This window comes from Primulina tabacum, chromosome 1 (genome assembly GCF_025594145.1).
Source record: "Primulina tabacum isolate GXHZ01 chromosome 1, ASM2559414v2, whole genome shotgun sequence".
NCBI classification, from domain to species: domain Eukaryota; kingdom Viridiplantae; phylum Streptophyta; class Magnoliopsida; order Lamiales; family Gesneriaceae; genus Primulina; species Primulina tabacum.
In genome coordinates, this window is record NC_134550.1 from 54373226 (window position 1) to 54400590 (window position 27365).

At 34.0% G+C, this 27365-nt stretch overlaps 3 protein-coding genes, 1 long non-coding RNA gene and 1 pseudogene across 4 annotated transcripts; 1 reads left to right on the plus strand and 4 right to left on the minus strand.

The window, feature by feature from the left end:
* Positions 1–2342: 2342 nt before the first annotated feature.
* LOC142550269 (SMR domain-containing protein At5g58720) lies at positions 2343–7993 on the minus strand. The gene is made up of 11 exons (XM_075659501.1): positions 7006–7993; positions 6732–6757; positions 5819–5863; positions 5099–5184; positions 4543–4772; positions 4150–4226; positions 3981–4037; positions 3203–3270; positions 3014–3120; positions 2809–2879; positions 2343–2473 (listed from the first exon to the last, which is right to left on the minus strand). The coding sequence occupies exons 1-11, from the start codon at positions 7583–7585 to the stop codon at positions 2354–2356; spliced, it is 1467 nt and encodes a 488-aa protein (XP_075515616.1). The 5' UTR covers positions 7586–7993; the 3' UTR covers positions 2343–2353.
* Positions 7994–11329: 3336 nt separating this feature from the next.
* Positions 11330–15296, minus strand: LOC142550274 (inositol 3-kinase). The gene is made up of 2 exons (XM_075659507.1): positions 14190–15296; positions 11330–12109 (listed from the first exon to the last, which is right to left on the minus strand). The coding sequence occupies exons 1-2, from the start codon at positions 15033–15035 to the stop codon at positions 11825–11827; spliced, it is 1131 nt and encodes a 376-aa protein (XP_075515622.1). The 5' UTR covers positions 15036–15296; the 3' UTR covers positions 11330–11824.
* Positions 15297–17323: 2027 nt separating this feature from the next.
* Positions 17324–18516, plus strand: LOC142513239 (3-oxo-Delta(4,5)-steroid 5-beta-reductase-like; annotated as a pseudogene).
* Positions 18517–19149: 633 nt separating this feature from the next.
* LOC142519786 (uncharacterized) lies at positions 19150–21611 on the minus strand. The gene is made up of 2 exons (XR_012813800.1): positions 21432–21611; positions 19150–19576 (listed from the first exon to the last, which is right to left on the minus strand). It is a non-coding gene; the product is annotated as an uncharacterized LOC142519786 (long non-coding RNA).
* A 1228-nt stretch (positions 21612–22839) lies between these two features.
* On the minus strand, positions 22840–26557 carry LOC142550281 (uncharacterized). The gene is made up of 3 exons (XM_075659512.1): positions 26431–26557; positions 24577–26200; positions 22840–23712 (listed from the first exon to the last, which is right to left on the minus strand). The coding sequence occupies exons 2-3, from the start codon at positions 26016–26018 to the stop codon at positions 23463–23465; spliced, it is 1692 nt and encodes a 563-aa protein (XP_075515627.1). The 5' UTR covers positions 26019–26200; positions 26431–26557; the 3' UTR covers positions 22840–23462.
* Between the last annotated feature and the right edge of the window lie 808 nt (positions 26558–27365).

Consider the following 27365-nt stretch of genomic DNA (forward strand, 5'->3'; position numbering starts at 1 on the left):
CCTATCTATACCTATAAAAATATAGATGATGGGCAAAGTTTTTGCATTTATGATTTCACTACATTGCTCAAAAACTATGCATTATTTATATTAATTGCATGGGCATTGGTGGAAAATATATATCTATATCTATATACATATAAAAGTGTGGATGAAGGCCATTCTTTTCCAATTGTGCAATGACAAAATCTATATACACTTCAAGAATAAAATGTAACTCCTATATTAATTTTATCAATATCTCATATTTATACTACATTTAAATGTTTTATCCTTTTAATTTTTCTCTACATTTTTTTCCAATAATTTTATTGTAATTTTGTAATCTATATCTATATACCTATAAAAATATAGATGATGGGCAAAGTTTTTGCATTTATAATTTCACTACATTGCCCAAAAACTATGCATTATTTATATTAATTGCATGGGCATTAGTGGAAAATATATATCTATATCTATATACCTAAAAAAGTGTGGATGAAGGCCATTGTTTTCCAATTGTGCAATGACAAAATCTATATACACTTCAAGAATAAAATGTAACTCCTATATTAATTTTATCAATATCTCATATTTATACTACATTTAAATGTTTTATCCTTTTAATTTCTCTCTACATTTTTTTCCAATGATTTTATTGTAATTTTGTAATCAATATCTATATATCTATATACCTATAAAAGTATGGATGATGAGCAAAGTTTTTGCATTGTGATTTCCCTACATTGCCCAAAAACTATACATTGTTTATATTAATTGCATAGGCATTGGTGGAAAATATATATCTATATCTATATATACCTATAAAAGTGTGGATGAAGGGCATTGTTTTCCAATTGTGCAATGACAAAATTAACCTTCTATATACTCTTCAAGAATAGAATGTAACTCTTATATTAATTTTATCAATAACTCATCTTTATACTACATTTAAATGTTTTATCCTTTTAATTTTCTCTCTATATTTTTTTTCCAATGATTTTATTGTAATTTTGTAATTATATAAAGTGTAGATAAAAGACATTGTTCTCCAATTGTGCAATGAAAAAATTAACCTTCTATATACACTTCAAGAATAGAATGTAACTCTTATATTAATTTTATCAATAACTCATCTTTATACTACATTTAAATGTTTTATCTTTTTAATTTTCTCTCTACATTTTTTTCCAATGATTTTATTGTAATTTTGTAATTATATAAAGTGTAGATAAAAGACATTGTTTTCCAATTGTGCAATGACAAAATTAACCTTCTATACACACTTCAAGAATAGAATTACAATGTAATTCATATATTAATTTCATCAAATAACTCATCTTTATACTACATTTAAATGTTTTTCCTTTAATTTTCTCTCTACATTTTTTCCCAATGATTTTATTGTAATTTTGTAATTATATTTTTAGTGCAATTTCTAATTAAGTAATAAATTATAGTATCACAAAAAGATATATGAAAGTTTATTTCTTTTGTTATATTTCAAATTTTAATAATGAAAATCATATTAATAGTTTAAAATCTATATTTAATAATTATTATATGAGTTTATTTGATATTTACAATATAATTTTATTTGAATGTGCATTTCTTTATATATGTTGATTTATTTATTATTTTAAAACTTATTTTACAAGAAATTAATAGTCATCAATGTTAGTCTACGAAATATTGATATATAGATTTATTATCCATGATACAGAATTGTAAAAATAAAAAGTAAATTTTTTTTAGGAAATTAAATTAAATATTATGAGTTATATTTTACTATCAATATTACTGTTTCATTTGTTTTAATATTGTTTTTATGACTTAATCACAGTGATTTTAAATTGATAATTATTTGTCTTCAGTATGCTTCGCTTTTATAGATTATGATTTATACATTAATAAAATCCATAATTTGATTGATTTTTAGGTTATTATGCTTTATACGTGGTGTTTGAATATATAATTTTTTTAAAAAAATTTTTTCAGTTCATTTTGTTCTATATATTATGTTCATTCAATTTATTATATAACATAAAATCAACTCTTTGAATTTTAATTTTGGGAAACAATTTTGAAAGTAAGTTAGATAAGTTCTTATAAATCGTCTAATATGATAAGAAAATAAGCTCAGATAAATAACAAAATGATCCAAATTGTTTTTTTGAAAATTAAATTTTTAATTTTTATAATATAATTGATATTACGTGCAACGCACGTGCATCATGCTAGTTAAGTTAAAAGTTCGAAACTTTGTTCAAACAGCTTCTTCAGCCGATGAACGTGCTATCCGAAATTCTTCTGGTAAAACTAAATAAGCCTGGCTTCCGCGCTGGGACACGTGAAAATAGTTACCTTCTACTCAGATATCACTATCAGAATCTAGGAAGCCAAAATCTCTCTGTCCATCGAGCCTTACTAACAACATTCCCTGGTTCACTTCTGACCACTCTATACCTTCTTTCTTTAGAAGATTAACGACCTGCATGCAGCACCCCAAAGATGATATCCATTGGTAAAGGTAGCAAAGGTAATCCTAAGATAAGAGGACAATTTCAGACAAGTGTGATGTAAAAACCAACTACTGCCTCTGAAATGTTTGGGAACATATGTGTAGAATGGTAGGAAAATCAATATTACAGCCTGTACACGTTTATCAGTTTATCGTATGAACATGATGGAAAAAAGGCAAAAAAGTTACAGAAGCCTTGCAATCACACTGTGATGGTACATAAATCATAAATCTGAGTGGGAGAAATCTGCCAGATGCTAGAGCTAGACAAGATGATGGATAAATGCCAAGGATATTGAACATACCGAACTTTTCACCTTCGATTTGCCCAAACCATGGCTCCCACTTCCAGTGATAACTTTGAATGACCGCAGAGCTTCAAGTTCAGTAAAAACAAGAAAGACAAAAAACGAAAAGAAATTCGGATTATAAATTCCAACAAGCTTGTACCCATACAACACTATATATGACATTGCGATAGAAAATTGTCAAAATGGCACAGATTCTTACAGCGAACGTATGCTCCAAACAGAAGGTGGAGCTTCAAAAGCCTCATTGCTTGTTTAACGTGTTGTCCATGCAGATCAATTGTTATCTCGTTTTCTATACTTTTGTTTCTGCAGGGCAAGAAATCAATGGGGCAACAATTAACTTTGGACCAGAATGAGTGTTCACAATTTCAATATCCAACAGCCCCACCTAGCAGTAAATATGTCCTGGCTAGCTTTCTCATCTGCCTTGCGAGCCATTATATTATGTGACCTACCCTGGAACATTTCAGAGGAAATATGTTAGTACAGCTATATAATGTAAATGTTGACCAAACAATTCACCACTGGAACAAGTCAATTCTATCCTCTACCCCTGTAATATGAGGAAAAATAAAACAACAAGAGAACATAAAAAGAAGCAAGCAGCAAATAACTTGATAAATTTTTCAGTTACTGAAAACAACGGTAACTGAAAACAACTGCAAATTGCCTATAAAAACAAAACTAGAAGATAACCACCATATTTGTCCTTATAAAAGGTACATCAACAAAGGCACCATTGCTTCTGTCTCTATCTCTCTCTCTCTCTCTCTCTCTCTATATATATATATATATATATATAAATATAAAGGGCACCATCATTAGAATCCCAAATGATAGTATGTTAACCATCCATTTCGAGATGTAGAAACTTCCAACTAAAAAACACCCAGTTCGAGAGGGGTGTGGAATAAAGCTTTATGATTTAGGAGGTGTATCTTTCTTTTAAAGTCATAAATTGAAAGGATTTTTTTCCCAAACCTAATCACTGAGCATTCCCAACAAAGAAATGAACTGTGTCAAGAGAATGCTGAGCTTTAGCCATTTACATGTCAAAATCTCATTAAAAATTATGATGCATTATAAAGAAGAAAATTAACCCGAAATATTACACTAACGAGTGATAGAAATACCACAACTCCAGATACTTTCCGCAGGTAACATACCTGCTCAGAGAGATAAGCAGCGTGTTCCTTCTCTCCATTTGCAAAAGCAGTTGTAGCCTGCAGCAAATCTTACTTCTCAGGCCCACAAGCACAAATTTTTTTTTTTCACATCATCATCATCGCCCACCCACAAGCACAAGTTATAGACAAAGGCCACAGTATGCACTACCTTCTGATAGTAAGATTTCATTGACTCCCAGTGCTGCTTTGCAGTAGCTCTGAGTGCCAAATATTCGTCTCCTTTACCTGCAAAAACAGATAGACCATAATGCAACAGTTTACACGAACCTGGAATTCAGGAGAGCGTAATAGAAACTGAGAGAAACACTGCCACAGAAAAAAAATGATACCAAATTAGTTTTGTAAACTAAGGAATTAATGAATCACTTGTCATGTATTTCCTGTAAAACTAAAATTGATGTGGCCTTCTTAAAATCGACACTTTCTTCAGAATAGCGGGTGTGAAATTTTAGACCTGAGTTAATGACTTGTATGTACAACACAAAAGCAAAACAGCGAGGGAAAAACATATCAGCAACAGACATTTGAATAATTCAAGTACCTTGGAGAGGCTTCCGTTGTTCACCCTCACCAGGTTCAGACCTTTGACCGAGGGATGTCATTTTCTTAACAACATTTCTCCAGTTCATGGTGCTTGGTTCATGTTCAGCAGTCTTGGGAGTGGGCATGTTAAACAAGGACTCCAATAACTGCTGCGGAATCTCTGACTTCAAATATCCCATCTCTGTTGAAACGTGAGATTCACTGGATCCGGTGACTTTTGAAAGATCCCTATTAAAAACAAAAATGAACAATCAACGCAAGCTTCAAAACTTACCTCCGAGCTCTAATGTTCTAGATATAATATACACCAACAGATACTGAAATTTGTTAGTAGGACAATAATAGTTCCTGGGATGAACAACTTAAGTTTCCCTAAAGATAAAACTTAAAAAGTGCTACAATTGACTTGATGTTCAGATAATTTATACATGGTTTTCGATCAAGCTTGACAAGGTGTTCTTGATCCCATTCCAAGGTACTTGAACAGTTGAACCAGTCAGTAAGCATTGAACAACCTTTATTCAATCAGTGTTTTAACATGTGAGCTGCATTACCTGCAATGATTTCCTGTAAACCAAGGATTGTCCTTAAGTTTAATTTCAGATGAAAGGAAATTTGAGTCAAGTGTTCTGTCAGTTAGCTGCAAAGAAACAACAAACTAAATGAAAATATTGTGACTTCTAAATTAAGATTTTACCATCGACTATAACATACATATTCTATTGAAATTATATTATACACTGGAGAAAAATGAAAAATAACAGATATGGGCAAGCAGTCAAATCCTTTGTTAGGGATTTAAATGTATTTGGCCAAAATAAAACAGGCCAAAGTCAGCGTATAGTCATGAAAAGAATTCTAGAAGCAATAACTTGGGTGAGGGGAAAGGGTAATATATGAGCACAGAGTTTTGTTGAGTTAGGCCAGTTATTTCATTTGTTGAGTGTTGTGACTAGCTTAGAATAGGGTTTTGTACAGAGAGTTTAACTCTGGGAAAACATTTCAATTCCATTTGCATATGATTTCAGTTTCTTACATTGTGGTTGCAACATCCTTTTTCAGAATTCAAAAACAAATTATCTATAACTTCTATTAGTGTCTAGTTATGCTCTACTCCACCACATATGGAATTATACACAGCGAGCAGTAGCATTAGGCATTATTGTGATTTAAGAAAAATCCATCAAACTCTAGTAGAAATAGAATACGCTGTTGTTTGATTCAGGAAGTTACTGAGCATCTTCTCTAATGGCAGATTCATAACGACCACGGACCTGCTCTTTTGAGGTAGCTGATAACTCAAGCAGCACATCTAAAGCCTGTAAGAGGGAAAAAAAGAGTCAACCATTGACATAAAAAAGCTGATGCTAAAGCCTGCTCTTTCCCGGTATCCATGCAAAAAAAAAAACAAACAAACAAACAAACAAACATTGCAGAAAACCACTGTATGCATAAAATCAGTGTAAAACCAATGATTGTTACTTAAATGCCAAATATATCACTGATAAGTCAGCAATTATGTGAATTCAGTTTACCGAGCTCTGCAGAAGGGCCATTAGAGAGCCCAGAAGAGCATACTGTTGTTCCCAAATAATTTTTACTAATTTTTTAGAGAGATGAACTAACAAAAAGAAATGTATTTTTATATAATTGTCGCATCTTAAGTAAAAGAGATCAGGAAACCACATCACTTTTTCACACTATGAAGAGGCAAATACTTAAAGGTTCCTTGGGCTATTTGTGCAATCTGCATTGTGGGCCAACCACAGCAAAAACTATTTGTTTCTTGAAGCTCATCTGAGAGAAAGCATACAGAACATTATAACAATTTATTTCTGTTTAACTCCATCCTGGGTTAATTATTTCTGGCAAACTTAACAGCCTCGAAATTGTGCTTCTTGATAATACCTCTTACTTTGTTTGTGTACTCCATTGTCTTGCGACTTTAGTTTGGATTCTAAAGAATATATTGAACAAAAAGAAAAGGGTAAAATATAAATTGCTCAAGCTCTCAAAGATTAGGATCCAAAAGAAAAGGAGATTGTATTTAGCTGACATGCAAATAAATAATATGACCATTATTAAGAAATACAGAGTTGCGTAGCTATAAATTATAAATCTTAATCAGAAATATAACAGTTTTCACGATCGACACTTTCAAAAAAGAAGCTACATTAGCCTCGTTACCTTCTCCAGGTCATCTCCGCATTGACCTGTCGAAAGCAAAAGAAAAAAAAAAGAAAAAAGTTAAGTCAAAACAATTGCGAAATATCCAACACAATAAATTGGATGGACGTACACAAAGCTAACCTCCCCAATCTACAATAGTCATCCAACCGCCCAAAAAACCCCGAGAGAGACAGAGATAGAGAGAGAGAGATCGTACAAGTTTGGAAAACTATGCGCCAGAGCCACAAAGGATAACTATCATTTCATAAAAGAACGATGACAAGCAACTTACCTAATACATCGCTAACTATAGCCGAGCTTAGTTCACACTCTTCACCAAGCATCGAACATAAGAACTTTTCAGCTTCCTTCCTGTTCAAACTCTCCTCGTGAAATCCCTTCAATTTAGAAGGGCCCTTCTTCGGAGTAGAACGGACATAGTCTTTGCCCAACACCGTCGACACAGTACCTGCAGCAGCAATGACTTTCTTCGACTTGAGGTTACTCTTCCGGTCAAACCCAACCTGCTGGAATTCATTAGCATCACCAAAAACTTCTGATGCAAATGAACTCGAGCTTGAACCCACGTTGTCATTCCCACTGGAGCTTGAGCATGTTGTACTCTGATCCTCCCTCGCTGCACTCTCAACAAAATTGGCAAGAATTTTAGCAGCCACGTCGGGATCCCCCTTCGCTTCTTTGTAAGCTGTATGAACTTCTTCCAGAGACACAGAACTAAAAGCCATGAATAAATTTCTCAAATTCCTCTGGTCTTTTTCATCTGTAAATTTACATGATGCAGCTTGAATACCCCCATTCTCCTTTCCAGAAACTATTTGTCTCTTCTTCTTCTTCTTCTTTGTGTGGTTCATCGTTTAGCAATTATATACAGATACAACTATATATAAATATGCCGTACTTCACTGGCTAAACACAAGAGTTATATACATATAAACACAAGAGTTATATACATATAAAGTTACGAGTACAAATACAAAAATCGCCTAATCGTCCCCATACTTGATCCCTCCCAATTATCAAACAATTAAAATATTCTCATCCATCCAAAATGATGAACGGGGGGAGATGGAAAAGAGTAAACCGAACCATCTGATAAAAATGAAAAGAAGAAAATGATTACGGTGGACTACAAAAATGGGTTTTGATTCCAAAACAAATTGGGATGGAAACCCTAACTTTCAGGATTGGAATTTGGTTACGTTGAATTTGGGATCGAGCTAGATGTTTGATTTTGAATTTCAACGCCCATCAGAATACGAGATTCCGGTTTTATTGGCGACGTGGAAATAGATTTTTATAAATTAACTTTTTTTAAAAAAGGAACTCTTTTATTAATAAATAACAAATAAATATAAAGAAAAGTATTGCTTTTGAGCTCCATTTGGCTCGGAAAGGTTTCAAACTGTTGTTGCTTTTCAAATCTTTTATTTGATTCTATTTATGATTTTAGACATGATTTGGTACACATTATAGGATAAACATGTGATATATAATATAAGGATAAATTAAGGATAAATAAAATGTATGATATTATATTTAATGTTTGGTATGATTTTAACAAGAGTGATTAAATTTATATATTAGATTATAATGACAAAATTAACCTTATCATAATAAATTTTATAATTTAAAAGTTGTTGCTTGAGTTCATATTTTTTCTTATTTATTCATGCGTCGACGATGCTTGCATAATTTATTTATTTTTATCTAATTTTATATATTATATGATATGATAATTGAGACTTTGATTTTGCGAGTCAAGTCAAATATCAAATTTTAAGGTTAATCGAGTGATACTAATAATTTTATTGAGATTTATACAAATCATTTATATAATTATCTCGAGTTCATTTATATAATTATTATATAATATAATATATAAAAATAATAAAAATATTTATTTGATTTTAATTTCTACCTACAAGTGAAATGAGAGAACAATAAGGTTTAATATTTTTATAAATTGAGGGCAATTAAGTCATTTGTGGTGTTTTTATCATTAGATTAAAATTATCACACCTAATAGAAGGGATATTTTATCCTTATATAAAGTTATTTATCAAGGGCACATGATATTATCATGGGCTTTCTAAAAAGGTACCAAACGTGGGATAAGGAGGATTATTTGTCAATCCCTCCCTTATCCCGTGTACCAAACTATGCGAGTTTAAATACTTATTCTTATTTGATAAAATAATTTAAAAATCACTAATTTAAATTTTTTAATCAAAATAAAGTTTAAAAAACATTTCACATGTTGTTGGAGTTAGTGAAGTAAACGAGCACATAATCAAATAGTCATCACATGATGGAGGTAAAAATTTGTGTGAGATGGTGTTGGGTGCAATAATTGTTCTTGCTTGGTAGACCGATCGAATCGTGGTGCTTGAGCTGCTGTACGGTTTAAAAGATTTGAATTGCATCATCACTACTAGCTATAGTTTTTGGTAAAGTGGCAAGCGCTCGGTCCTACAATTGGTATCAGAGCCAAGGTCACGGGTTCGATTCCCATTGATTGCGATGAGTGCAATTATTGGGAGGGAGATTGTTGGGTGCAATAATTGTCCTTGCTTGGTAGAACGATCGAACCATGGTGCTTGAGCTGTTGTGCGGTTTAAAAAATTTGAATTACATCACTACTACTAGCTATAGCTTTTGGTAAAGCGGCAAGCGCTCGGTGCTACAGACGGTCTCACTGGTCGTATCTTGTGATACAGATATCTTATTTGGGTCATTCATAAAAAAAATATTACTTTTTATGCTGAAAGTATTACGTTTTATTGTGAATATCGGTAGGGTTTACCCGTCTCACAGATAAAGATTTGTGAGACTGTCTCACAAGAGACATTCTCTATGATATAACAAACTTGGCCAATAAATTATCGGATATTAAAATTTAAGCATACTATACAAAATTAAATGAGTAGGTCTCTTGTGAAACGTCTCACGAATCTTTATCTGTGAGACGGATCAATCCTATCGATATTCACAATAAAAAGTAATACTCTTAGCATAAAAAGTAATACTTTTTTTATGGATGACCCAAATAAGAGATCCATCTTACAAAATACAACCCGTGAGACCGTCTCACACAAGTTTTTGTTAAATTAAATATGTGAAAAGACAGCTTTGATTAAGGAAAAGTTTTCCCCAAAGGTGGTTATTATAATGCACATTCATAAAATAAAAGTATTTTGATACATGACTATTATAAATGACTTAATTGGTTCATTATTCAACCAAAAAAATCAATTTAACCCTTTCTCTAAATTGCTATTGAATCCAATATTTTTATTAAATTCAATTATATAAAAATTTAATTTTTCAAAATAATTTATTTATTAGTATAATAACTTTTTAAATAAATATATTATAACTATTAACTAATAAATAAGTATCACAACTTTTTAAATAAAAAAATTATTATTATAAATTATTTATAAACATATAATAAAATGATATTTTTCACCATTATTATATATTAATAAAATTAAAACTTAATAAATAAATTTTTATAGAAAACGAAAATAATATTTAAAAATAATGAAAAAAATAATAAAATAAAGATATTATAAAAACATGAAACTTATGAGAAATATCTAAATCAAAGTATAAAAATTTTTGAACATTGGATACACACAAATCAAGAAAATGAGAGATTCATGTGTCAATGTCTTATTGTTCTAACAACCCCGTTTTTTTCCTCCTTATTTACAACTTTCGTATTTAACATTTTTTGAAATTCTTAACAAATTAATGTCAGATTTCGAAAAATTAAAATAATGACGAAGGTTTCTTCTATCATCCGAGAACAATACTTCCGCGGATTTCAATAACAAATATTTATTGTATTATATTTTATCAGTATAATAAAATATATTTTGCTATATATATTTATCTATTGAGTTGCAATTTTTTTTATTATGTAGACACAAAATATTATTATTTTATTATATATATATAAATATGTTTAAATATATTAAATTTGAATATATAATTTATTTGTTGAGATATATTTGTATTAGTTAATAATTTATAAATATTATTATATTTATTTATCATAATATTTTTTTACAAATAAATATATTATTGTTTAAAAAATTAATCAATAAAATTAATATGAAAATTAAAATTATATCTAACTGAATATAATAAAAATGATTGAGCTTAATTGCTTAAAAGTACAATTAAATCATTTACAATAATTTTACCATATAATTTTATCTCATATTTTATATGATAAATTACTTAATCACAAATATCAGATCTTCAGAATACATGGAATTAAGATCCCATTACGGAAAAACAATCTATTAAAAAACTTTACTTATAATAAATTTTTGAGTAAATCTTTTATGTGACGGTCTCACGAATTTTTATATGTAAGACGGATCAACCCTACCGATATTCATAATAAAAAATAATACTCTTAGCATAAAATTTTCATGGATGACCCAAATAAAAGATCTGTCTCATAAAATACGACCCGTGAGATCGTCTCACACAAGTTTTTGTCTAAATTTTTATATCAGGAACAAACTTGTGTTTCAATATATTTTATCACTCCAAGGGGGAGTTTATTCGTTAAAGAAATAGACTTTTAAGATAATTTATCATTAAAAATGAAATGAGATGAAACGCCCAAAGAGTAAATGAAAACAACCAACCGATAGAGACATAATCTACGCTGAAGTCAGAGGCAATGTTAAGATATTCGAAGGCATGTCTTCTTTCTGAAGGCAATATCATTCAATGCATGTCATCAGCCAGGGCGGATCCACAGATTCAAAGAGGGAGGCGGGGATGGGATTTGGGACAGGCGGTGCGGCTGCTTCTTGTTTTAGACATCATCAGCAGAAGTGGATCATCCGGGCCAAGATGTCACCACTCTTGCAAGTCTATATGATACTCGTTGGGCCTAAAAACCTATCAGTGGATAAGCTAAGGTTTACATAGCATAGACTTGTGAGCGAGAATCAAGTCTATGCTCTGACTTTATTAGATACGTCTTTTTGCTATCCTCCCTCGTTTTTTGTTTTTATTTTCCCTGAGTTTATGGGGGAGGGAAGATGTTGGACATCCTGTCCTTCTCAAGGTACTTCATCACCAGACCAAATTGGTTCATCAAAAACGAAGCCCGGAAATTGTTTTGACTGACCGGAGGGTAAGTGGTTATAGTGTTCTACCACTTTAGGCAAAGTTGCCAGCCCCACCTGGCTTTTTTGGTTAGGACACGTGAGCAATGATTTTGCTGTAGAAAGCGCTGTAAGGAAATCTTCGTGATCTAAAGGTTTCATAAATACTGAACTGTCTTTTCCCGGTTCATGGCATTCGAACAACCTCAACCTCTTCCGGTGCACTTCTTCCTTGACTCTCTAGAAGGAAATTCAAAATAAAATGTTTCAGCAAGATAACATGATCACGAACTTACGAATATAACACAAGGAAATTGCATGTTAACTACCGTTCACCCCTCGCCCTCACCCAATGATAAAGAATTCAAGTTCGCCACTGTTTTAAGCAGCCATTCTCCAGAATGTGAGACCAGAGGAAAAGACTTTTTATAGAAACAAGACAACGTGGCTATTATAAACTAATTCTGATAAAGAATCATATATTTGACCATAAAAAAGCTAACGTTTGGGCAACTCATAAACATTTGGAATAAGCATGTATACAGCCACATAGTGACCAAGTAGTAGCTGCTTTTGCCAAATGGTGAGGAAAAGTCATGTTTCTGTTCTGGCCCCACCAGCAAAATGTCTACCGCCTGATAGTAGTAGTACAGATTAGGAGAGTAAATGATGTGACTAATAAACGACTTAAGCAAATTATTTTAGCCAAGCCACTTTCTTTTATCTCAATGCATCTCCAACATTTTGCACAACTGTCCAAGAGTTTCTCATTTTAGGATAATCTCAGTCCACCTTTACATCAGGAAAATTTCGTTTGTCCTTTTTGCTTTTGTTTGCCATTTCTCATTTCTGAAGCTTTCCCTGATAAATAATGAAATTTCCCTAACATTACAAGCCAATGAGCCATCAAACCAAGAAATCCTTATACATGAATCACCCTTCAAAAGAATATAATTTATAGTAATAATGGATGACTCCATAAAATTTCAACTACAATGTCAGCTTGGATTGCTATGTTACACATGAATGTATAGTTTATCTAGCACAATCATCATTTTAGATTATTGGATTGCTAAAAAATTGAGGTGATGGATTGAGCAAATAATTTGAAGGATACAAACATGTAAATGCTACCTGAAGGCTGAAACAATAAAGGTCTCTAAGGAGTGTTTCTGAAAGCTAAAGATGTTTTTTCCCCAAAAGTGCTTCAATCAATTCCACTACATGAGATGCATGTAGTAGAAAACACATAATGCGTTTTGCTAGCTCAATTTTCAGAAAAAGTGTTGCCAAGTCTGAATGAAACACTAAAGACGATAACCAAATCTTCGGTCCTATTTGGGCTATATCACGAGATACCTCCGGGCTTTCTTACATATGTATTAGACCACACTGGTCATGGGCCAGAAGCAGTTTTCCTCACTGGTCATGAGCAACAAGCCAAAAACTGAATATGCTAAAATTTTCAATGGGCTATTCTAAGTTTCCTCAAAAGGTGACAAATGTATTTGTTGTCATCTAATACCAGCAAGAGACATCACCCGCTCCACATCATATAACTCTTAGTCCAATTTAACATGTCAATTTGAACAAAAGCCAAAGCACTAGTCCCTTGTTTCAGATGGAATTCCCTTAACAACCACAATGGAGTGGAAAATCATGATTTTACTTTTTAACATAAAGTTGCAGCTTTCTGTAGAGGGTTCTATCCATTGTTGTAATTTGTAAACTTGTACCTACTTAAAACGTTCAAATGGGTAATTATCATCCTGACATGGAAGAATGGAACAACGAAAAAGCATTCAAACTCCTCCATTCCTATATTAGTGTAACTTCTGCATGGTGAAGTGTAAACCAGAACTAAAACTCACGAGTCTTAAATAATCTATGTGATAATAGACGAAGAAATAAATCTTGATGAGAACCCAATAACATGTCACTTGAATTTTGAAGCGAATTCATGATTTGCTACAGCAGAGTTCGTATCCAATTTCTAAATCATTTTTAAAACCTTTCCAAAAGGCACACTCCGGAAAATTCAAAGCCTGATTATTTTTTTGTATCATATCGATCTACTTCATGGAGCCAAGGCTGACCAGATAGAATCCTATACGGTGCCTATTGCATGTCAGACCAATAAGCTCAGAGAATGCCACATTCGTGCAAAGTGAACAAAGTCAAGTGTCAATGGAAGATCATTCAAAACAGAATAATGAACATGAAACAAATTCGACAGCAACACAGTTCTATTACACAGAGCATAAACAAGGGGTATCACAAAGCAATTAAAGGAAGCATCAATCAACTACATAAATCCAACCTGCAATAAACCCGAATCAAACTTGGGAAGCCCCATTTGCCCAACGGTGAGTGATCCAAAAAAGTTCCCCAATAAAGCAGCATCTGGCGCTGCCAGCCCCAGCGCAAGTCCAGCAACAAAGCCCCCCATAAAACTATCCCCAGCGCCAGTGGGATCGACCTGTACAGTCGGAAAGGGAGCAATTTGCTGCTCATCATCCCTGTAATAAAGGGTACATCCATCCTTTCCATTCGTCACTACCAGGCAACAAAATTTCTTCGCCTCGTCAACATCAATATACGGCGCCTCGTCAGCCGATGCCTTCAAGAACCCAATTCTTGGGAGTAAATTATAGAATTTGGAATCCTTCAATTGAAAAAGCTTCACTGTTCCATCGTCTTCATCGAAGGCCCGGATCAATCCTTGAACATCTACGAACACCGTCTCACAAATATCGAGCATTCGCTCCAGCGTTTCCGGCAAGATTTCTCCACCCACGCCAACTGCCAAACCGTACTCGAATCGCGAGTCGGGGAGATCCAAGGGCGTAATTGGCTCGCAGAATCGAACCCTTTTGAGCACGCGGTCTTGTCGTTGGATTTGAGAAGAGAAGTGAGCATGGAAGAGGGTTGTTCTGGAATAAGCAGAGACGAGGGGTGGGTGGTTTACTGCGTAGGAAAAATCGGAACCCACTTTAGAGATGAAAGTGGCGGCAACAGAGAGACCATCGAGCACTTCGGCGATGAAGGAGGCGGCACCGCCGAGGGATTCCGCTAACACCTCGCCGTCCTTGATCAACACGTCATGGCAATAGTTTCCAACCACCAGGCATGAAACAACTCCACCTTGTCTCATCTTTTTGGTCATGTGCAGCGGGGTTGCGCTTTCTGAATGGGCATTGAAAAAGGGGAACGAAACCCACGATGATAATTAATCTGCAGAGAATAGGATTGATTCGTCCCGCGGCGACACAGGATTCGCAGCTACAACACTTAATACAGGGGTAATTGCGTGGTAAGTACGAGCACAATTAACACAGCAAAGTCAAGAAAAAGACGGGAGATTGCGGGATGGAGTTTGACAAGTGACATCTGTGATTTTGGAAGCAGATTCGTCGCGACACGTTGGACTGGAAAGCTCGGAAACGCGAAGATTTCAAATTGCTTTCCAAATGCTGTTTTCATTGAATGGATTTCGGCCCATTTCTTGTATTCTTGTTAACAAAAGTTAAAGGCCCTATGTTCAGTGTGTGATTGATTTTGAAAATTTTAAATCGGAAAATTATTATTATTTTTAACAAAATTGCATTCGTCTCTTTGATCTTAAACATTGGGTTTGGATCGGTGGATTTAAATTGTATCTATATCGTTTATATAAATAAAACTATAAATTTCAAATTGTTTTTTACATATTTATATAATATTTAATTAATAATCGTATAATTTGAAATTCTTTATATTTTGTAATAATAATATGTAAATAAGTAATATATGAATTTAAAATTTCATAATATAAATTCATGTAGTTCAAATACATGTATCTAAATACACTTTTAGGTTAATCGAAATGGGAGTTCGGTGACTTGTCACTTGTGCTTCAAATTGATTTCGGTTCTCAAAAAGTGATTAATTTTTAGGAAAAAAAACCCATGAAAACTAGAATTAGAATCGTGGAATAATATCGAAAAAAAACAGAAGATTAATAAGATAGTGACCAAAGGACATGGATCGCGATCAATCTAGACGTTAATTATGATAATAAATTCGGTCTAACTCGTTATCGTTTCTGATTTATTTGAAGCGATGATGAAGACTATGATGAAGATTTAATGTTCGCGAAGTCGAAATGAGAATTTGTAGGCTAATTAGATAAAACCGAGTATGAGAGCCTGATGAGAACTTGATCCTCGTGAAGATTAGATGGAGAATCCTGATTAGGAAAACGGGGATCGTGACGGCATCTCTAGGTGGTTGAATTTAACATATATCAAGCCTTTTGTTGGCATCTCTTGGTGGAGATGATTCTTGCTAGAGTCATGTCTTAGAATCGGAACCATTATGAGGACAAGTTTTATACATATTTTTTAAAATAAAGAAACAAGTTTTATACATTAATACATGGGTTTTTTTTCTCACAAACAAATTAATAATTGAAAAGATATATATCGTGAGTTTACATATTTTATTCCTCTAGCATTATATTATTGTTGGTCTCACGTGCGATACTTTGAGATAATAAATATGAAAATAAAAAATAAACTGAACACTGAAATTTACGTGGAAAATCCCTAAAAATTATTAGGGTAAAAATCACGGGTAAGATGAAAAGAATTTCACTATAATATTTTATGGTGTACACCCACTTATTGTATTTCCAAAGAGAACACACATTCTATTAATATAGGAGAACAAAACACCTCACAAATATTATAGAACTAAACATTCAAATGCTATAAGATGAGAAAAAACTCGAAGAATGAATGATTTCATAATGAGGTGAGAGAGCTCTATTTATAAAACTCATTGTCTGTGTGAACGTCGTCTGAAAATTCCGTTAAATATCAAATTATATTTGACAATTCAAAGTTGTTTCATCCAACCCACATTTAATGCTACCAAACATGTTGTCGATAATTATTACTAATAACCATTGCACGTGATTTACACATGCTCATATTATTTAATTATTTTAATACAAAATATTTTTAAAAAAACAATAAAGGAGAAAAAAGATACATGAGCTTTGATATAGAAGAGTTGGAGAAAAAATAAGAAGAAGATGAAGAAAATCACATCTTCAAAGTTACACAACAAATTATGCAAAAATAAAACTGAAAATAAACTTTGATGTTACATCGAAACATCAAAATGATTAGTACGAGGCGTTAAATATTATATAATAATAAAAATGTGATATATAGTGCTGATATTATCAAGGCAAATTCATCTTCTAACATACGATGATCATTGTCTCCTCAAGAAAGTAGTATCACACTTTCGTGTATATTGCCTTGTTCAGTCTAAAGAAGCAACTCTCTCCTATAAAATCTTATATATATTTGTAAAATCTTTTATTAGCTCTGGCATATATATATATTGCAGTTCCTTGCAAATATGAGATTTGTGTAGGTTCATTTTGGGGAAAAATATTAACATATGGCTGTAAATGACACGAAATACGTCTAGAAATGTAGCAGCCATCTTCGGTGTAGCTGGGCTGTTAGGAAAGGAGCTCGCGAGAAAGCTTCTTTCAACGCGAAAATGGAAGGTCTACGGCATAGCCCGAAAACGAACAGCTGCAGCAGGATCATGAATATCGAAGGTGAAGGTTACAATTTCATTTCTTGTGATCTCCTAAACCCTAAGGAAACACAAGAAAAGCTGGGTTCTCATGCACTGGAGGATGTTACTCATATCTTTTGGGTAACTTGGGCTAGCCAATTCCCTTTATATACCCATGAATGTTTCGATCAAAACAAGGCCATGCCCATGATGTCTAATGTTTTGAATGCCATCCTCCCGCTTTCCAAGGGGTCGAAACACTTCTGACTCCAGACGGGCATGAAGCATTATGTGTCTTTGCGAGGGCCGACTTTTGAAAGAGACCAAGATCGCTACTATAAAGAGGATTCTCCGAGGGTGGCCAGCGATACGGACGTAACTTTTATGATGGACTTGAAGTTTTGCTGCAAGAAAGATTGTTAGGTAAGGTGACATGGTCTATTCAAAGGCCAGGATTGATACTAGTTCTTCTCAAAGAACTCTATACAATTTCATCGTTAGTTTGTGCGTTATGGAGCTATTTGTAAGCATTTGAGCCTCCCTTTTGTGTTTGGCGGCACAAAAAAATGCTGGGAAGAAATGTACATAGACATATATCCGATGCTCGTCTGGTGGCGGATCAACACATTTGGGCTGCTACGATTGAAGAAATCCGGATGACCAAATCGAATAGCAGTCAAGACCAATGAGAGGCGTTTAACGCAGCTAATGGTGAGTGTTATACTTGGATGGGGATATGGAGGGATATCGGGATCAAATTCGGCTTGAACTTGCCGGAAGAAATCAATATGTTTTCTGAGGATTTTACGTTTTCCTCCGCCATGTCTGGTAAAGGGTGTGTTCGGAATGAAATAGTGGTGAAAGAAGGGCTCGTGGACACAAAAATGGAGGATTTGGCTAACTGGGGTTTCAACGATGTTCTTTTTAGATGTCCTGTGAAAATGTTAGCTGCAAGAGAGAAAGTTAATGAGTTGGGATTCAAGACAAAGTACCAAGCTTTGGATTCAATCTCGTATTGGATTGATGTCATGAGAGCTGACAGATTGGTTCCATATAGATTCAACTGAAATTCTTGTATTTCAATGTTAAATATTGTAGTTTGTTGTGTAATATATCATTTTACTATATCCTTTATGAATAGTTGAATATAAAAAGAATTCGTGGATGATGTTTGTCCACATCCTTTTATCATTTTGAGAAGGGAAAAATATTCGAATATTAGATCTCTTCTCCTCCTAAAGCTTCATTTAACAACATTTTCAAGATATGATTTTCAAAATTATGTTATATTATGTGACGCTGGACATGGACAAAACTCAACTTTGGATACTTATATGACCAAAACACAAAAAAATTTAGGGTTATTTTCACTATTTTCTCTATCTATAATATCCCATAAATTATCCAATTTTTATAAAACTATCGACTTCAACTTTTATTTCACAAACAAAATTAAAGCATTTTTTAACCAGAAATTAAATATAATAAATCTCTCTTTCGAAATCTAAACACACCATAAATTCTAAAAAGTCTTAGCTAAAGAATAGAACCTTGAAACAATTAACTGCAGCAAGACAGCCTTTTGCAAGCAGAATATCTAGTGTTGGTTGAGACTTGATGTTACTAAATTAATTCTCTATCATATCCTGATGTTGATTCTTGGAAATTTTCAAATTTCATCACAACTCGTAAAAATCTAACTTAAAGAGTCAAATGATCAGGACGATTATGATCCATTAATCTAGTTATCTATTATCTACAGATATTATGGGTCCTAAAATCATGCCCAAAAAATGGATTACCTGATATTGTTCAAATCGAACTGCAAATGTGGAATGTGATGTTCAAGATTTGCAGAGAGAAAATTTACATCGAATATACAACATTCTACAAGAGAAGGCTTAAATCTTGAGCTTCCTTGTAATTTCAGCAAGGTACTTACGTTGATAAAAGGCTTGCTGAAGTTCAAGCTCTGTAGGCTGCCGCAAACCATCTGCTGCATACTTTCCTGCACCATATGAAGATCCACCCTTCACCTCATGCATCTCAAACACTCCTCTGCCAAAGGTATATCCAAGAGGAACAAATATCATGCCATGATGTGCTAGTTGTGTTACCGCTGTCAATCTGCGAACATTATCAAACAAAAACCAATTGCTATAAGAAACAATATCGAAATAGACAATGTAAATTGCAATAATTCGACATCAATTAAGTCAATATAATCAGTCTGTTGGCATCAAATTGGAAAGTGTTTGTTTATTGGTTTCGTTTTTCCTTACCGAACTCGAGATGCAAGACATAGGGAAAGCAACAACAAATAACATTAAAGGCTTTTAAGTTTATGATATTAAGAGTTCTTAGAAAGAATCCGAACAGTTCGGCTAATCAAACTCTATATTGTAGTGTCTACTAATGATAAATGTTTCAGGGTAGTTCTTCGGAAAGATGAACACATAACCTTACTGAGTAGCATGTACTGTCTAATAGAGTATGAGATGACACTTGACATTGCATTCTATACGTTCAGTCCCAGAATCCTCCAACAGAGTGTATGCATCTACTTAAGTTTTCATGAAGAAACTTGGAAAGGATTTTCACAAAAGGCTATCATTAGTCCTCTGTGCCACTTTGGTAACAGGTGACTACAAAAGCTAATATATATAACCGGGAAAACCTTAATTAGAACATAACAAGAGTCATTTGTGGATATTTTTTAAGAGAATGAAAAGGACCCAAAGAAGTTATGTTAAACAGGCCAGAAAAATGAGGCCACCATCTTGTTTTTTAAGCCAGCAACTTTAATCAGTTTTAATGATTGATTTGAGGAACCTTCCCCCTCCATTTCATAAAATTAGGAAAACCATCTTGCAATTGAACTTGATGTTTGTTAGGATGACACTGCCTCCAACTTTTAGCATAAATCCATACCATCACTTTCGATGCTGGGTTGATGGCTCAGCACATGCAAGTGACTGATTATTGTAGTCAACCCACAAACATAAAATTTAAGAAAAACAAGTGCCGACTTTCACATATAAAAAATAAAAACTAACATCATTTCATGCTGCCTACTGACTAAAACCTCTTGGTTGTTCACTATCTCCAATTATATCATCATATAAATTTAGATAATATATATCGTACTTAATCGTCATTATCCATGCTTTTGCTAATTTTCCCTGTTCGTCTATTAATATAGGTACTAGTCATGGTCCAGCATATCCAAACTGGAGCCTCTATTGATAGCATTTGTACTTGTCCATACCATCTCAGGCGTGACTTTGTCAATTTTTCTTCGATAGGCGCAACCCCAACTTTTTCCCTAATGTACTTGTTTCTTAGCCTCTTTATTGTATGTCCGCATATCCATCATCTTGGCATCCTCGTATCTGTAACTCTAATATTTTATTCATGTGCCCACTTTATGGCCCAACATTCGAATTCACATAATGAATGACCTAATCGCTATTCTGTAAAACTTCTCTTTTGAGTTTCAGGAAATTATAACTTTATGTTTGTCTATTATAGATTAATCGTGTTTACATAACAGATGATGCACTAACTTTAATACACTCTAGATAGAGTGAGAATAGTCCACATTTACTTCATTTAAAAAAGTATCTGGATTATTGTTACCGGGAAGAGGGTTTGAGAGGAGCAGAGTGGTTTATCATCTAACACTGAACTAATCTCATGACCAGTTATACACTTACCACCAGGTCTCTGTTATTCCAGGAAATAGAGTTCATAATTGTCAATAAATACAGATAATTAGTCTCAAGTTAGTGGACAAGGTGTAGAAACTTGGTCGTGTTAAGGGGGGAGATATGAAGGAGAATTGATATCAAGGCCATGAACTTGGTTCTCTGCGAAGAGTGGTCCGCTGCAGCCATCAAAACCACCATTGTCATGAAACCAACAATGAAATACAAAAAGAACTAAACAAGGTTCGAACTACAGAAGATAGGCAGCCGCTCACATAATGATGGAGGCGAGATGGAGCATTTGAGTGCGGGAAGAGTTCCGACGGTGTTGTAGGAGAGGCGAGGACGAGGACGAGGAGAGAAGAGTGAACGAAGAGGGAAAGTTAAGGTTTCCATCTCGCTTTTCGATACTTCGAATGATGAAAGAACTCCTTTTCAGCAGCCGGCGTGCAGTGATTGCCTTTGTTGTTTGTTACCCTCCATCTTAATCATTGGGCCAAGACCTCCTAGTCTTGTTGTTTGGATGAATTGTTATGACATCGAATTATTAAGATTATGATACAAAATTATTTTTTAAATAAATTGATTTAAGAATATATTATTGAAAAATAATTTTTAAAAAAGTAAAATAACGTTCAAACATATAAGAAATATAAAGACAAATAAAGAGAAAAATATAAAGACAAAACAAATGTTAAAAATTGAGAAGAATATATTTTAAATACATAATGAAATAATGGTCATTTTGTTCAACTAGTATGAAGCACGTGCGATGCACATAAATACAAATTATATGATAAAAATAAAAAATTTGATTTTCTAAAAAAATAATTTGAATCATATTGTTATAAATTTGAGTTTAATCTCTTTGTTATATTGGACGAATAAATTAATTAAGAACTTATGTAATTTATTTTCGAATTTTTTGTAAAATTAAAATTCAAGTTGATAATTTTATGTTACCTAATAAATTATCATTAGCACAATATATAGAATCAAATTAAATGAAACAAATTTTTAAAAAATATATATCCAAACATCAAGTATAAGGCATAATAAACTAAAAACCAATCAACTTATGGACTTTAAAAAATGTGAAGGGTAATAACCATAAAACATGTTTAATTAGTATTAATTATTAATTAATATACTAAATGTGAATTTACTTCATAGGTTACTTGATTGATAATTGAAATAAGTAAAAAATGTGAAGGGTAATGACGTCCATTCACAATTGAAAAATATTTGAAGTATCCACACTTTTATAGGTATATAGATATTACTTAACTGCTTATAAAGAAAAATAAACAAATTCAAAATCCATTCGGTATTTTTGGTGGTTTTTATTTTAATTAAATAGGTTTGGTCTATCATCCATCCATCCATCCATCCCTTTTAGAATAATTATAGAAAAAGAATAGATATTTTAAGTTCTGGGTCATTGGTTGTGCCCAGAATCACAAATCTACGTCTTACAATCGACCCAGTGGAAACTAAAAGGCCGATATAGATTGGAAATTGAGACCCATTAATTAATTGTTAATTGGTTTAGCTACTTGATTAATCAATTAATTAGTTGAATAGTTTTGGGGAAATGGATTTGGGAAAACTAAAATCAAGAAAGGGAGGGAAGGTTGGAGGATCAACATCAGAAATCACACAAAATTATAGAAGAAAAGGTAATGAACAGACACATAATCAATGTAATTGCACTTTTTTAACAATATAACATAATCATCCAAATTTTTATTTTTATTATTTTTTGAAAAAAAGAAGAATAAATACAATCTGGCCATTTGCTGGAGCATAACATGCATCACACAAATAAAAAAATAATGTTCCTGAGAAGCAGACCTCAAGAAGAAGGTTCATCAGCTTTAGCTGCAGCACTCGTAAATCTTTGGCAATTTAAGCCCGTGCGAATTCGTGCTACTACATGGCTAAGTCGAGACTTGATTATTAAAGGCAGAAGTATGTTGATTCTTGAAGATGTATCAAACTCACCTCGAATCAACTAAGAGCAAAAATAGATATCCTCCAGTTCATTAAACTCACACATGTTTGGACATCTGTTTTATAGTCAGCAGGCGAGGAGTTTGAGAAGTAGACCATGGAAGGGCCCAGCCACGCCTGCTCGGATCTTGTATAGGTATGCGGGAATGAGGCGCTCTCGAGAACCAAGGAGAGAAATTATGTATAAATGAAAATCTGGTGGTCAACACCTCCCTTCTCCCTTCAAGATATTTTATGATAAGCAAGGATTTTGAGTAAGGATTGATCAACAAGAAGCTCAGGTGTATCAAGAACTAATCATCAGTGCTGAGATCAGGAGAGTCGAGAGGAAAACAAGTGTCTTCGCCGCCAGTGTTCCATAGGAAATGAGCATAATTCGCAGCATAATATGAATTCCCAGGTTCTGCAGCAATGGCTTCCAAATACATCTCTTCTGCGGCCCAAAGGTCTTTCCTCACCAACCATAGAAAGTTAGCGTATTTGTTCAATGCTTCTGAATCCTTTGGCTCCACTTTTGTGGCTTTCTTGAAGTACTCTTCTGCTCTGTATCAGCCAAAAACAAAATGACAAGTGAACAAACTATGAATGAGTTGACCATAACCCAAAACAATTAATAATTGAATGACTTTGTCATCAAAATCCAATCATTTAGCACTAAATAACCATTGCAAGTACGTGGCCAACTGATTAGGTCAGTGGCGATATTTCGGTTTCTAGATTCCAATTTCCAGACCAACCGAGGGTGTGACGTGTTTAGTAGAAAAAATGTATTTCAGTATCCAAGTATAATCTGAACATAATTAAACATGCTTTATTTTCTAAGTTTATTATAGTGGGGATATATGAAGAATTTATCTCGAATAAGTAACCATGTCACGAGACTAGTATCACAAGAAAGTATGAAGCGACATTCATGTTTGAGAGATAGTCCACCTAATATATAGACAAATAAAGAATACCGACTTTATTGGACTCAATAATTTGAATTTTCAAAGCAAAGTGAAGTTGACAACCAAGTACAGCCTAAGAGAAAATTGCCAGGATTTGATGATATTTTCTCGAGTCTTTAAGATGTGTCCCACGTTATTCTGGTTCACTCATGTCGATTTTTGACATTAAAAGAAAGAAAGAAAGCGAGGTAATTACTTCCACCACACACAATCCTATCGAAATACACACCTGACCCAACTTCATATAAAGCGACAATTAAGCCATATAAATCACATTTTTTGACTCGCATCTAGAGTAAATTTTTTTTTTTTTGACTATTTTGCAGTTCACAACGAAGATATGATAATATCTCCCAGTAACGTCTAACCGCACTTCTCACGATGGAAATTCTTGGTTGTTACTTAAAATAGTCTAAAAATAAAAATGATACCTAAGAAACATAGAGAAAGGATGTACCTGTCGAATTCTTGTGCAACGATGTAAAGAAATTGAGCATAATTTGCTAGCAAAAGGGGATTGCTGGGATCTTGTGCCAAGCCAGTTTGGTATTGCAGCTCTGTTCTGAAAAACTCCGGATGATCTTCACCTTCAATCCTTGCATCCACCGGCGACACGAATCTTTGCATTGTTTCATGATCCAAAGCTTCGTTTCTTGATAAACTCTGCATTTTTGAAGCCTCGTCTACTATTGAATTCCACAAGCTCATCTCTTCCACATCAGACACTTCCCTTGAAACCGGTTCTTCTCCACTAGGCATCGTAGGGTTCTCAATTGAATTCATTCCATCGGGAACAATATTCAAGTGATAATTCGAGTCATCAAATCTTCCATCTCCATCTATTCCACTAGTAACAGGTCTTTGTTTCCCTCCACCGCCATTATTTCCACCTATTGAAGCCGTCTTCCCATTCAAAGAAGACAATTTCAATGTTCTTGTAGCAGACAAATCAAACTTATCCTCCATAACCGAGACCGTTCCTGTCGTGGGTGTATACGCTCTTACTTGTGTTGTGGATGCTAAAGCGGTATTATTTGCCACAGAATAAACACTATAATTCGCAAGAAGTATCATCACATAGACCATCAAAGTTGGTGTATGGGAAAATACTTGCTGAAACAACCACACAAAAGACTCATGTATCTCGTTCTGAACTCGAGCCAAGATCCCTCGTAAATCTTCGTATAATAAATGCTGCCGCATCTGCAGAGAGTAACTATGAAGCTCTCGTATTATGAAAACCATCGATGAAAAGGCCCTTTTCATCGAGCAGTAAGCTGTCTGTCCAGCCTCCACGAACCCTTCTTGCCATTGTTTTCTCCTCTTAATCATTCTGAGAGACAGTGGAATGTCAACACTGTTTGCCTTCCTCTCAATATTGGCCGGAATAATCTCATCTCTTTCAAGAAATTCAGGCACCTCTACAGCATCAAATGGCTTCAGATTTTCCAAGAATCCAACCTCACTATCATTGGTATGTCCGCACGAAGCTTCCGTATAATCAGAAATTTTTTTATCTGCTTCAGACGTACCACCATGAGTACCCATATCGTCGTTCGACGATTGAAATCTAAGCATAAGCTCTTGAAAATTCTTGGAGAATTCTTCATCAGAAAACGAATTCAAGCTGGCGGAAGAAGCTCGTCTGATGGTTCGAACCCGGAATCTAAAATTATCACAAGATCGAGACCTGTGGAGCTTTGAAGATTCGCGGCGGCAATCAAAGAATTGGGACCTCTCGGAATATCGACAGAACAAAGCTCCACTACCACTGACAAAACTACATCGTTTTGTGGATGGGGAGGAAACTGCAGAGGCTAAAGTCTGGGATAATGATGGTGAAGGTGGAACAGAAGGTTGCGACCAACATAAAGGGCTTGTAGCTACTTTCGATCCCATGATCAAAAGCAAGAAAAAGTCATCAACAAAACAAATATAGATTCCGATTCAAAGTGTAGAATCGAATCAAAGGGAAAAGCTTTTTTTAGCTTTCAAAATAAAGATCCAGCGAATCCTCCGATGCGGATCCAAAAAAAGCTAACCCCCCAAGCTCTCTTACTTCCAACTCGAATCCAAAACCCCTGCAATTATTAAAACAAAACAAAACAAAACAAAACAACCACCCACGTCAGTCCCAAGCTCATGAAATCATTACAGAGAAATAATTCTCAATCCCTCTCCAGTTCTTATAATCATAACACCCCCCATCAAATTCGGATCAACAAACACGCAATTGACGAAAAAAATCCATGTGGCCCAACAAACTAATACACCCACAAATAAATCGAATCCCGAAAGAACAAGCACTCACCGTGGATATCCGCAGAGCGAAGAACGAGCGCAGTTATCAAGAGGAAACGAGTGTGTTCGGTTATATATGCGAAAGAATAGCAACCCTCGGAAAAGAAAAACAGAGAAAATAAAAAAAAAATCTAAGGACAGTCCAAGGAAAGTACGTCAAAAGAATCAAACATCCAAGTGAGCCCCCACCAAACTTCGTTCTATTATAGGATTTGATTTTATTATATTGTTAATCAAATATGAGAGCATGATTTTATTGCCAGACGATAAGATTATATTATATATTTTTAAAAAAATTCATTGCATGTCAAAGAAATAAATATTCATTTTTAATTCCAACGTTTAATAAATCAAGAAGATATATCCCACATGTCGTTGAAATATATACTCAAATAGTTTGTTTTCTTCAAAGTCTAAAAATCAATATAATCTCATACATCATATATTTTTTTGTATATTTCATTTGGCATACAAATAAAAGTGATATTTTAAAATCTGACATGATAACTCATAGAACAAGATCAGCTCACTCTCGACAGCTCAGAAAACGAAAGCATCTGTTAAATAGCCCGTTCACAAAATCGCATATGAAATTCATCCAAGTCCTCAGCTCGAGCCCAATAACCAAGTTTCATCGGGTGATCATTCGGGATCTCATCTCAAACCCAAGCGGCCGACCTCCCAAATACTCATTACTAAGGTTACTCTGCAAGTCATGGTCAACGTCCTCGCCGAGGTCCCAGTCGACCTCCTAATATCCGCTACGAGGGAGATTAGGCAAGTTGTGGCTGATCTCCCAGCCAAGGTCCCAGCCGACCTAATTATACATCTTCATCTCCCGAATGGAGGTTCATGTGCCGACCTCCCGAGCCTAGATCTATAGAAGACCAACGTAAGCTCACTACACGTCAATTAAGAATATGAACGAATTTAAGTCACTCGCGA

What these genes read in the sequence shown, in the direction of transcription:
- LOC142550269 (XM_075659501.1), bottom strand. Translation starts at nt 7,585, where the DNA reads ATGAACCACACAAAGAAGAAGAAGAAGAAGAGACAAATAGTTTCTGGA. An exon ending in GCGGAGATGACCTGGAGAAG is followed by an intron (nt 5,864 to 6,731) that starts GTAACGAGGCTA and finishes TCCCTCTTACAG; the next exon opens with GCTTTAGATGTGCTGCTTGA. An exon ending in ACAACGGAAGCCTCTCCAAG is followed by an intron (nt 4,227 to 4,542) that starts GTACTTGAATTA and finishes CTGTTTTTGCAG; the next exon opens with GTAAAGGAGACGAATATTTG.
- LOC142550274 (XM_075659507.1), bottom strand. Translation starts at nt 15,035, where the DNA reads ATGACCAAAAAGATGAGACAAGGTGGAGTTGTTTCATGCCTGGTGGTT. An exon ending in TTGATTCGGGTTTATTGCAG is followed by an intron (nt 12,110 to 14,189) that starts GTTGGATTTATG and finishes ATTTCCTTCTAG; the next exon opens with AGAGTCAAGGAAGAAGTGCA.
- LOC142550281 (XM_075659512.1), bottom strand. Translation starts at nt 26,018, where the DNA reads ATGGGATCGAAAGTAGCTACAAGCCCTTTATGTTGGTCGCAACCTTCT. An exon ending in GTTGCACAAGAATTCGACAG is followed by an intron (nt 23,713 to 24,576) that starts GTACATCCTTTC and finishes TGGCTGATACAG; the next exon opens with AGCAGAAGAGTACTTCAAGA.